General features: G+C 56.1%; 1 protein-coding gene across 3 annotated transcripts in view; it reads right to left on the bottom strand.

Annotated features, from left to right (window-relative positions):
• PFKFB4 (6-phosphofructo-2-kinase/fructose-2,6-biphosphatase 4) overlaps window positions 1–12,183 on the bottom strand; it is a 42,077-nt gene that overhangs the window by 29,776 nt on the left and 118 nt on the right. The window contains exons 1-3 of one of the 3 annotated variants that reach the window (XM_068558031.1): window positions 11,185–12,172; window positions 1,611–1,727; window positions 1,355–1,451 (exon numbers count right to left, since the gene is read on the bottom strand). In XM_068558031.1, the coding sequence (XP_068414132.1) occupies window positions 1,355–1,451; window positions 1,611–1,727; window positions 11,185–11,557 (587 nt within the window). In that variant the 5' untranslated portion in view covers window positions 11,558–12,172. Of the gene's footprint in view, window positions 1–1,354; window positions 1,452–1,610; window positions 1,728–7,358; window positions 7,510–11,184; window positions 12,173–12,183 lie in introns of those variants that run through there. The other 2 variants (XM_068558032.1, XM_068558033.1) reach the window with 2 other exon arrangements.

The following is a 12,183-nucleotide window of genomic DNA, read 5'->3' as shown; positions in this document are numbered from 1 at the left end:
AGGGGAGTGAGGCACCACAGCCCACTGTAGGGAAGATCAAAGCAGCTAATGAGTGCCCACAGCTTGAGGTTGTTGCAGAATTTGCATTTGATGCAACCTTTGATCTACAAATTGAGTACTTCCGGAATGATGGACAGGACAGTTTTTAGTGGTACATGGGGTTAGATTTAAGTCTGGACTCTGTGAAGTCACTTGGGATCTTGTGTGAGACTGCTAAGCCTCAATTTCCTCATCTTTAAATTAGGGGGCGGGGGGCGGCAATGGGCATCACACACGCAGCACACAGTAGGTTCAAGTATCAGTACCCTCACTTTTGTCTGTCTGGGTCGTTATCACAGAGGGTCCACCCTTGAGTTTTACCCACAATTCACAGTTCGGCCCCAGAGGCCTGAATGTCAGACTCCACTTCCCTTCTTGGTGCAGCAGCCCGCCCAGCCCCATTGACCCAACAGCAGAGGCACAGAAGGGCCAAGCCCCACGATGGGGAACTCCTGCCCCCTGGTGGCCAGAGAGGGAGCAGGCCAACCATGGCCATAACCAGGGGCTTCTGGCCTGGGGCTTGATTTGGGAAGGTCACTAGAGCTGGGCCAACCTCTGCTCAAAGCCCTCCCACAATGGCTGGGCCCAGAACAAGGGCAGGAAGCTTCCTGATCCCTCAGTTGACACATGCCGAGAACAGCATAGCATAGTTCCTCAGACCACAGCTGGTGCTCAGTTTTTCTGGAGAAAGCAATCAATTCAAGTCTGAATAGAGAGGGGGAGTGGTATCATATGCAAATTTCCATCTCGTCACCCAGCAACACTGAGGCAACTTCAAAGGAAAGCCAAGGCCTACCCAACACATGCCAAGAACATGACAAGCATCCTCCAAATATCAGTAGGAGACTTATCCTGGGGCAAGGGAGGAAACGCCCCAGTTCTGGGTCTGATCCTTCTGGCTTTTCGAGAAGGTGTCAGGAGGTAGTCCCACTCCCACTCTGCCGCACCCCTGAGGCCTGTATCTCTGCTTCACCTCAGGCTCCCCTCCCTATCAGAGCCCATCCCCATGGATGGCCTGGGGTAAGCCCTGGCCCTGGCTAAGCCTCCACCATCTCCCTGAAGCTCCATGCTCCCCTCCCACAGATATCCCACAGGGCAGGGCAGGGCGAGCCACCAAGGGGCCACATACCCACTCCCTTTGTCCCCAAACCCATCACATCCTCACCCCCACCACATCCTGAGAGGTCAAGAAACCAGCCCTGTTACAGCCCACAGGGTAGGGCAAGGCCAGGGCTCAAGAACAGGTTGGTCATCACTAGCAACTGGGCTCCAGGGCCTTCTTCATAAACAAACACACATACGCACACAAACTCACTTCCTGATTTTCAGGCCCTCTTCATTGTCTGGAAGGAAAAACTCAAAAGACTTGTATGTCTTGACCATGTTCCGGCGATACTGGCCAACGTTGAATTCTGGGGGAAGGGAGAGGCTCAGTTTTCACACAACAGCATCCCTCCCCAACCCCTGACCTTGACCCACCCCCGGGCCCTGTGGCAGTCCCGCCTTCTCACTCCTCCCCGCTCCCCCACAAAGTCCCAAAGCCCCCTTGGAAAGCCAAGGCTGAGTCTCACCCCGTGTGGGCACGCCAATCCAGTTCAGGTAGCGGGTCAGCTTCTTAGAGATGTAGGTCTTGCCCCTGGCAGGCAGCCCCACCATGACAATGAGCGTTGGGCAGTTGGTCATGCAAACTGAAAGGCAAGGAGCAGTGTCTGAGGAGGCCGGACCCCTACCAGTGGGTCCCTCCCTCCAGGTCCGGCATCAGATGTGCCTTCCCAGGCTCTTGGCAGCAGAGAGCTCCCTGGGCACCCCCAGACCCCGGTCTCTAACCAGCGCTGGCATGCCCAGTTCCCCAGGCCTGTCAGTGCTCAGGGAGACGCCGCGGGATCTCTCGCCAGCATTTACCCTGATGTGCACCATCAGATATAAAGCTGGAGCTGCCAGCTTTGGCCCTGGCCAAACTCTGTGGGGGAATTCCCCTGGCAGGTGGGACAGAGCCAAAACCCAGTGGGGTATTCAATGCCTGCCTGTCATCCAGGAACCCGTCATTCAGCATTCCTGCTCACACAGCACCACTGCTTCGCTCCCCAGGGGGAATTTCTCTTCATCTACAAAGCCCGGAAGCTGCTTCTGCAGTGAGTCCTTCCTCCAAGGCACCTGCAAGCCCACCTGCTGCGCTCTCTCCCTCAACCCAGTCATCTCGCCAATGAGTCTGCTCTCCACAACTGATCACTTGGGGTGGAAGCATCCCGGCAGTGTCTGAGCCATTCGGGATCCTGAGGCCTGGCAGAGTTGGTGCTCAAAAATTGTGGGCAGGGAAGGAGATGGAGGCACCTCAAAACCCACCAGGGTGAGGGCCACAAGGGGCTGAGACCAGAGACCCAGGCCAACGCCACAAGGGCGGTCCCTCTGATAGCCAGCCACCGCCACCCCACGAGGTGGGATGCCAAAAAGAGAAGCTGCCAAGGCTAGAGGCGGGGAAGAGTCTGTACCCAGCCCCCCAATCCATGGCCCACTAAGACAGACACCAAGGCAGCAGAATTGCCAGACTATGGGATCCAGCTCCGCTTTCAGTGTGGTCTCACCTCAGAAGCCTCAGGAAGCTTCCCTTTCATCGTCCTCAGGACCTGGGCCAGGTAAAACCACAGCAGACAGATGGACAGAGGTGGGGACCTGTCACTACCCCTCCTTTGCCCACATAGCTCTGCAAGTGCTTTCACCTGGTAGCCCTCCTCAGACAGACTGCTGGACCCCACCCTTCACCTGTCTCCCTCACTGGAGATGGAGTGCAGAGGTGGTCAGAGTCAGTCAGGCCTGGGTTCCTATCTTGACTCTGACACTTACTGGCAACTCTAAGCCTTGGTGTCCTCACCTGTAAAATGGGATGATAATCCCTCAGCGACGCCTAGCAATATCCCCATGTAAGAGCTGGAACACTTTCAGGAATCTGTGCCCTCTGCCTGGACTTGGCAGCCCACCTGGCTAAGGGCACAGATGTATCTCAGGACTGCCCTTGGGACTTGGGGTGCAGACGCAACTGTCTGTCTCCAGGCAGGCCCCGAAGAGAAGTAAAAGACCCCTGCTTGCCAGTGGGGGCTCTGTCGCTCCTGTGCATGACCTATGGGCAAATGTGACCCATTCTGTGAGCCCCAGGGGAGAGAAGGAGGGGATCCTACAGACACAGCCTGACGGTGAGTAAGAGTGAGGAAACTAGCAGAAAAACCTCAGCATTGGGACTTCCCTGGTGGCGCAGTGGTTAAGAATCCGCCTGCCAATGCAGGAGACACGGGTTCAAGCCCTGGCCCGGGAAGATCCCACATGCCGCGGAGCAACTAAGCCCATGCGCCACAACTACTGAGCCTGCGCCATAGAGCCCGCGTGCCACAACTACTGAAGCCCGTGCGACTAGAGCCCGTGCTCCACAACAAGAGAAGCCAGCACAATGAGAAGCCTGCACATCCCAACGAAGAGTAGCCCCCGCTCACTGCCAACTAGAGAGAGCCCACACGCAGCAACAAAGACCCAACGCAGACAAAAATAAATAAATAAATTTATTTTAAAAAACCCAAAAACCTAAAACAAAAACCTCAGCATTGGCTAAGCTGAGAGCAAAACAAGTTAGGCAAGGCCCTGCATCCTGAGGGCCAGGCCAGTGCTGCTGAGTCCTGGGCTGTTTGCACAATTTCTGGCCGGTTGGCCAGGGCTCCCAAGCAACCACAGCGCAGTGCATCAGCTACTCACTGTGGGGAAAACCTGCACCCAGCCTGCTCCCTCTGATGAGGCCACCCCTTCCCACTGCTCCCTGAAGGGCTCTCCCACGACCCCAGGGCTGAGGTTCTGCATCACCTCTTCACAATTTCCATCTTCCCAGAGACGCCCCTGGCCTCCTCCCACAGCGTTTGGTGACAGCATCCCCCCGCCCCATGCATAGCCATGGTGGGCAGGCAGGGCAGCAAATCAGGTCTGGGCACAAAACGAGAGCAATAAATTACCTATCACCTCTGTTCCTCAAGATAAGATCCCAAGTCAATGACACAAAAGAAAATTCAAAGTACAAGTATATTCACACCAGCCCTGCTTGCAACAGCAAAACACTGGGGAAGTCCCAGCAATGGAGAAATTGCAAACCGAGGCCCACACGGAGGGAACACACTTGAACCAAGGGCGAGTGGGCCAGGTGAGTGGGGGCATGCAGTTGGAGCTGCAGCTCTGGGCCCTCAGGACCTCAACATTGAGCAACAGGACAGCAGAACACACAGTTCAGAACATGGGGCATGTGTGGAAGGAAATCTGAAGACATGTCAACTCAGCTTTTCTCACTAGTTCCTGTAAATTATCTGTAAATTTGCTCAAGGCCACAGGAGCCCAAGGAGTCGAGAGGCTGAGACAAGCCTGGTGCTGGTGACTACTTTCTGGTGGTACCTCCGCAGGGGCAGCCACAAGTCCCTGGAGTGGGTTCCAGAACTGAGTCTTGAACTGCACCTGCCCCGACTTCCTTGGGCCGGGCTGGGGAAGGGAGAGTACTTTAAAATAAAGCAAACTGGAATCACTGTCCTGTTCAGAGGGGACAGAAAGTTGTCTCTCCTACTGTCCTGTGCACACACCAGTCGTGTCCTTACCCAGGCAGTCTTGCCACCTTTTGGCTAAGAAAAGCTATCAAATACTGTCCTTTCTGCCATGTTCCCCGAGTCCCCTCTCCATCTCCTACCCCATCTACCCCCAGAGCTCCTCCAGGTCAATGACCAGAAAGGTAACAGCTTCCAGGCCCTCTGTGTAGCCCTGAATTTTATCAAAAGGAGGAAGAATTGCTCATGAAGAGTGGGGGAGGAGAAGGCAGGGAACATCCCTCAGCCAACCAGCCTCTGTTGCCCTGAGGAGCTCGGACTAGACCCCAAAAACAACCCACCACACAGCACAGACTAGGGCCCCTCATCCTCTTCTCTATAAAGCCCTGCGATCAAGTCAACTTCCACCCACCCTGACCCTCAGGTTCCCACCTGTCCTTGTGGTCCTCCAATCTAGTTAGAAGCCCACTATGCAGAGGGTAAAATGCTGCATGAATACGGGTTTGGGACCTGGGGTGCTGGTTCCTTGTTCATTCCCTGCTCACTCCCTCCTTGCTGTGAACTGTGAGACCCTAGCCTGGTGTCCAAACCCCCACACAATTTTCAGGTCTCATCTTTAGCCTCTTGGGTGCTACCTCCTCCTCCAGGAAGCCCTCCTGTGCCAGGCCAGCTCACAGTCCCACCCACTGCAACACCCTGAGGCAGTGCCATGGCACGAGCCCCTCTGCTCAGGCCAGAGCCACATTTCAGTTGCATACCTGGAGCTTGGAGAAACACAGGCCTGCCCCAGGGGCAGTGAGACGTGGGCAAGTCCCCTCCCATTGGGCCTCAACTCCTTTGCCACCTGAAAGGGGGTTGGCTTGGAGCTTCAATCCCTGACTTTGAGATATGGAGAAGCAAAGAAACAACAGTGATGATAAATTACAAAATTACCTGCTACCATTTATCAAGCACTTATCAAGAGGCTCACAGGACTTCCCTGGTGGCACAGTGGTTAAGAATCCACCTGCCAATGCAGGGGACACGGGTTCGAGCCCTGGGCCAGGAAGATCCCACATGCCGTGGAGCAACTAAGCCCGTGTGCCACAACTACTGAGCCTGCATGCTGCAACTACTGAAGACCGCACGCCTAGAGCCTGTGCTCCACAACAAGAGAAGCCACCGCAATGAGAAGCCCGTGCACCGCAACGAAGAGTAAACCCCGCTCGCCGCAACTAGAGAAAGCCCGCGAGCAGCATCAAAGACCCAATGCAGTCATAAATAAATAAATAAATAAATAAATAAAAATAAATAAATATATATATATATATATAAAAAAAAACTTTAAAAAAAGAGGCTCACGGCAGCTTCATAGTGCAAGGATGATGACTGTCTCAGTCTCACAGATAAGGAACCTGAGACCTAGAGGGTCAGCTCTTTGCCCAAGGTCACCCAGCTGAGCCACGACGCAGCTTGAGTGCTCCTGCCTCTAAAGTCCACGTTCTCACTCCTTCTCCTTTATGTAACAACGGAGGCCACCCCCTAGTTAGGACAATACAGCCCTAACACGGACTGACTAGAAGCAAAAGAGAAAGGGGCCTAGCCCTCCACACCTCCGGAAGTCTGGAAGGAAAACTGGCTAGGGTGTAGCCATAGTCCCTTAGGACTGAATACTGACTGGAAAGCCATGGCCCCAGGGCTAAAAGCAGGATCACAGTTTCAGCAGCCCACCAGGACCTACATTATGGTCAGAGTCACGACCCACCAGAATGTCTGGTCAAAGCCACAGCCACCCCTACCAGGTTCCACAGTGTGCTAAGAGATGCACACACTCCTCCCCTAGGACTCACATCCTGGTCAAAGCCAAGGCCCCCAGGCTAGCCTCAAAGCAAGACAAGCACCAAGCACTCTCTCCTCTCCTATCATGCCCAAGGAGAGGTCAGGAGTGCAGGGAGACCACAGCATGTAACACAATCTCCTGACCTCCATTTCCAAATCTGTATCAGAAGCTGGACTAGATGTTCTCTGAGGACCTTGCCAACTTGCAAATTTATTACAACGTTTCAGTTACTCCTAAAATAAATCTTTGTTTTTCTTGGTAATAAAAAAGTTGCAGACTCATTTAAGGACAAGCAGAAAATCAGTGAAGTGGGTTTAACACCTAGGATCACAGGAAAAGTAAGCCTCTTAACGATTCCTTGAATTTCAGCGTATGTTCTAGATGTTTCCACCCTCCAGTTTTACCACTCACCCACAACCCCACCTGGATGCTTACACACCCATGGACACAAAGACAGGCCCATATAACAAAGTGGTCTCACTGTCTCTATCCTGAACACATCTGCACTTCCCTGAAATTCCTCCCAAAACTCGATTTCAGGCCCAGAGATGGGCCTTCCTCCCCGCCTTGGGCCTTTAAAAGTTCTGGGCTCAGAGAGACCAAGCGAATCTCCTAGGGCCAACACAGCTCAGACCGCGGCCTGACTACCCGGCCCACGCTCTCTGGCCAGCTGAGACGGCAGGACCGAGGCTCCAAGTCCTCCCCTGACCTGAGGCCGTGGGGACAGAGTGGTGTGGGAAGGGTCCTGCGCCCTCCCCTAGGTGATGGCGGCCAGACCTAGCTCCCGCCGAGCCGAGACGTCGCCACACACCTGTCCCCGCCTCCCGCTCTGCCACACCTGTCCCCGGTTCCCCACCTGTTCCCGGCTCCCTTTCCCTGTAAGACCAATACCCATGCCCATGCACCGCCCTCCGCCTTCCCCGCGGAGCCCGCCTCACCACCGCGCTGGCAGGCGTGCAGAGCAGGCCGCCCATTGCTGTACGGCATCCAGATCTTCTTCAGGGGGTTCTGGGTCAGTTCCCGTGGGGACGCCATCCTGGGGCTCGGAAGAGTCGGACTGCGCTGCTTCCAACCCAGCGGCCGGGCCACCTCGGGCCACTCGATGCCCCGCCCCTCAGCCCTGCCCCTCAGCCCCGCCCCTCCTGTAGCCGCGTTTTCGCCCGTCCAACTCCCCGCAGACCCCGCCCCGGAACGAGTAGGCTCCACCCCAACTGAAGAGCCCCTGGCCTCCTACCACGCATGCCCAGCTCGCCTACTAGCGCGCTTTGGACCAAGCGGGCCCGCCCCGCATGCCAGGATGGGGGACGCGCATGCCCAGCTCCCCAGTTTCCAGACTTGGATGGTGCAGGCCCCGCCCTGGATGCCGGAGCCCAGCACACCCAACGCGACCCTGATGATTTGCATAGACCTCACCCACGGCTTCGCCCTAGGCGTGCCAGGCTTGCCCCCAGGACACCCGAGGTCCCGCTTCCCGCTCTGCATGACCTCAGGGCCCCCAGGAGGAGGGGTTTGCATGCGTTGGGGTAGGCCTGCGTGACGCGCAGAGCTTGGTTGGTCAGGACCAGCCTGGCGACCCCTGCGTAACTCTCATCACTGGCCCGGTTGTCAACTCCGCCGCGCCCCACCGGCCTTGTGCCCCGACCCTCTCTTCTGCTCCGAGTCCCGGGACTCTCCACTGCCCACAGGAGCAACCTGCTCAACCACGCTGAAAAAGCTCCTTTATCTCATGGACAGGGACAGAGAACAAATCTCAAAATTAATCGTGTTTCTCTCTTTGCCTTAGCTGCTGGGGAGCTCGGGCTAAACCCCAGCCCACCTGGAGCACGTGAGCGGTACCTAGTAACCAAGCTCCCTGGGGACTCACTGAACCCTGACAGTATCTTACTTCTCCTTCCAGGATTTCATTTTTACCAATTAAATTTTAAATCATAAGTTTACACATTTTTTTTCTTTAATGAGCCTCTGCCTCTTCATCAGGAAAATGAAATACACACTGTCATGGATCTTACAAGATTGTGGTATGCGTTAAAAGTGTCAGTGTCTGAGAAATCCATTCTAAAGCACATTAATGTTATCATTTATTATGTTATTTATCTTCCTCCTGTCTCTAAAAATGCAATGGAGGCAAGGGGCAAGGGAGAGAGCCTGAGTTCGTGAACACGTGGCCTACCTCCTCTCTGTCTCCTCAGCCCAGCCTCTTAAGCTTTGTACACTTTCTGCCCCCGACCTTAGCTGACACTGCTCGAGCCTGGGTCACACTGCCCTCTAGCGATGTCCTCCACCACATCCCCTGGCAGGATCACTGCGTCCCCAAGTTCTCTCTGCTTAATGTGTGCCCAGCCAGGATCCAGGGGTTGGGGCACGGAGAGAAGTCTCCACCCAGTGTTCCACAGGGGCAGCACCCCTCCCTCTGCCCTCCTTGCCACACCCCTGCCTTGAGTCAGTCCTCCAAGTCACAGCCCAGCCCTTCAGAGCCTGGCAAGGACCCTTAAGATGACTGATACAGATGTTTTGCCCGCTTCACAGGAAATGAAGGTTAAGGAGGTCCACGTGCTAGAAGCCCACGCAGACCTTCCCTGGAAGCAGCTCAAGCTGCCTCCCCAGGAAATGCCCTGCCTCAGACAGAGTCGACCACTTCCTCCTTCTTCAGCCTCCCTCTTCAGTGTCCACCGTCCACCTCCTTCCCCACCTCATGCCCAGCAGCTGGCACACCCATGGGCAGCTCCTGATGAGCAGGATGCCCCTAGTGACCTTCCGCCCACTTCCTACTTCTCCAGAGCCACTCATTCTGTTCCTGACAAGTCAGACAGACAGTGTATGTCTCCTGGCCACTACCAAGGCCATCCTGGGGCCACCCTAGCCTCAGAGACCTTGTCACCACATACCCACACCCTGTCCAACCCCCAGCAGTCATTGCAAAGTCTTCCTCATCTAACATCCACAGACACCCTGCACCTTCTCAGGCCTGCCATTCTCCTCTCCAACCCTCTTGGAATGTTAGTCAAAGGCTGGGGGTAGGGGACAGCCAGGGCAGGGCAGGAGGCCAGGGCCATGTCTGGGAAGCCATCCTCGCCTCCAGAAGTCTGAGTCTGGCTTCCCAGGAAAAGCAGTGGCTCTGTACCTCCCACTCTTCCCCAGTCTGACCCTGGGCTGACCCAGACATACCTTCCCAAGTCTCTATATCCAGTGCGAGGCCACATGTCAACAGCAGGAGGAGCCTGGAGCCCCTCCCCAAGGCCAGGGTCTACATCTGCTCTGAGGATACTCCCCTCCCATGGCCCCATTTCTCAGGTAGGAAACTGAGGAAGGGGAGAAGGGCCCAGTGTCACAGAACCGCCAGCCCACAGTGCAGGATGGACTCAGCTCAGCTCCCAGCCATTCAGAACCTCACCTCCCACAGCTTGTACTATAACCACACATCCCACCTCCACACTTGGACTCTTGCATGTTCACTCCATTGAAATGCTCTCCTGGCTTTCTGCTCCCTCAGCGTCAATAGATGTCCGATAGAATAACTGGCCCTCATGGCTTTCCCTCCTTGGGGCCACCCCAGAGCGAGCCAGCTCTCCTGGCCCAAGGGTGGGAGGTGTGCTAGGATGTCAGTGTGCACTTGTGTGTGAACACATCCTGCTCAGCTTTTCCTCACTGTGAACCTGCCTGGCCTGGCTCCTGTGGTGCCCTCTGCACTGACCACTGGACCTCCTCCCAGTGTCCCAGACTACAAGCTGTGGGGTGTCCTCAGTCTTCAGTCCTCAATGCTCAAACTCTTCCCAGTCCACGTATCTGCTGGCCAGACCTGGCCAAACTGACAGCCACCCTTTGCAGCATATGGGCCCAGGGACCTCAGTACATCCCACACAGACCCACACACCAGTGCACGAAAGCATGGTGTGCACACAGCCACTGGTGCACACACACTAACAGGACCTGCACCCAGGCTGATGCAGAGACAGGCCAGCTGCAGTGAGGCCTGCTGCTCTCTGCTGTCTCCCTTCCCCTTTATTCCCTCCTCCTCTCCCCTCTGCAGTCACTGGGAGGTTGGGGAGTTCCTAGGAGTTCCAGCTTCCTCTGGCCATTTCTAGCCAAGGATCATCCTGTGTCTCCCTGGGTCCAGAGCTCACACAGGGTGTGAGGTTCCAACTTGGGGGTAGAGAGCCATGTAACCAAGCAGCCCGTGAACCCTGGTCTGCACTTGCTGATTCCAGCCTGGCACAGGGCACACAGTAGGTGCTCAAAGTGACTCAGGACCAGCCAGAGCACACAGTAAGGTGCTCAGAGAGGTTCCTGACTGGGACAGAGCACACAGTAGGTGCTTAGAGCAGCTCAGAACCGGCACAAGGCACACAGTAGTTGCCCTAGAAATGCTGGTTTAAGGGCTAAAGTAACATCACATGAAAAACTTCCCAAATGAGCCTCTGGACCTCCCCGAACTGGTATGACCCCTGAGGGGGGACCTGGATAAACATGACCCGTTGGAGGCCAGCAAAGGGCAGAGCAGGAGGCCCCCTGGGAAGCTCCAGCTGACTGTCCCTCCCCCTGGGCTGGAGGAAGAAGCTATTTATAGTTCTCCCTTGGCCCAGCTTCTTCTCCCCTGCAAGGCGCCAGTGTTCCCCCTCCTCCATGCCACTGACAGGCTGATGCCCCTAAGAGCACCCCTATTCCTGGAGAGACCCCCAACACTCTCACACCCCTTCTAGCACCACCTCCACTTTGCCCAGGTCTTTTCCCAATCCCCCCACCCTCTCCACCCTGCCCCGTGCCTACCCTGCCTGCTGCTCCCTGACCCGGGGTCCGTCAGGGAGCTGCCTCCTTCCTTGCCTCTGCTCATCCTGCAACCGAACTGGCCTGGGCCGCCGCCCCCTGCAGCTCGGAGTCGGGCAGCCCCGCCCTCCAGGCTCCAGAGAGAGCCCAGCTGGCCGGGTGGCCCCGCCTCTCCAGCCCCGCCTTGGGCCCGCCCCCCAGGGCTGCTGACAACTGTGAGATCTCCGTCAGTGTCCCCAGCCCTGGGCAGCCACACTTCCGACAGTGCTACCTCTTTCTCCAGCCCTCGTCTCCAGCTGGAGTTGTCTACACTACCCAGAATACCTGCCCCATCTGCAGGCAAGCCTGACCACTCTCTCCAGAAGGTCAGTCCCATCCCCGGCACAGCAATGGAGTCAGGGTTGTGAGATTAGGCAAAACATATGCCCTGCACACCAAGGGACAGGTCAGTGAAATTGGGGCGGGGGGAGTGGGGAGAGGAGCAACGTAGCCAACTGTGACTCCGCCCTCGTGTGTCACTGCCTGGGTGCACACGACTGTGTGATTCTTGTCTATCCCATTCTCCGGTCACTACATGTATTGAGCGCTCTCTGTGTGCCAGAACCTTCATGTACATTACATCACTCCGTGCTCACAAGAAGCTTGGTGGCATCACTCTGCTTTACAGAGGAGAAAACAGGCTTGGAAAGGTGAGGAGGTTTGCTCAGGACAATTCGATGAAGGAGGGGCAGTTGGGCCAGAGCCCCAGCAGCCTGAGCTCCTTCTCCCCTGAGCCATGTGCGTCCAAGGGCAGAGGCTGGGTATGCAGGGGTGTGGGTAAGACAATGACTGGCTATGTGTTGAGCGTGCTTCATGTAGGTTTGGGGGACAAGCTCCTGTTCCTCCCAGCCCCCTCACATGGCCTCACCTTGCTCACACGCACTCACAGCTGTTAGATACACAGAGATGCAGCCACACATGCGTGCACACCCCCACACACACAGGGCAAGGCTGCCACGGCCA

The sequence above is a fragment of the Eschrichtius robustus genome, chromosome 12, assembly GCF_028021215.1.
Source record: "Eschrichtius robustus isolate mEscRob2 chromosome 12, mEscRob2.pri, whole genome shotgun sequence".
NCBI classification, from domain to species: Eukaryota; Metazoa; Chordata; class Mammalia; order Artiodactyla; family Eschrichtiidae; genus Eschrichtius; species Eschrichtius robustus.
This window is presented reverse-complemented; position numbering and strand designations above follow the sequence as displayed.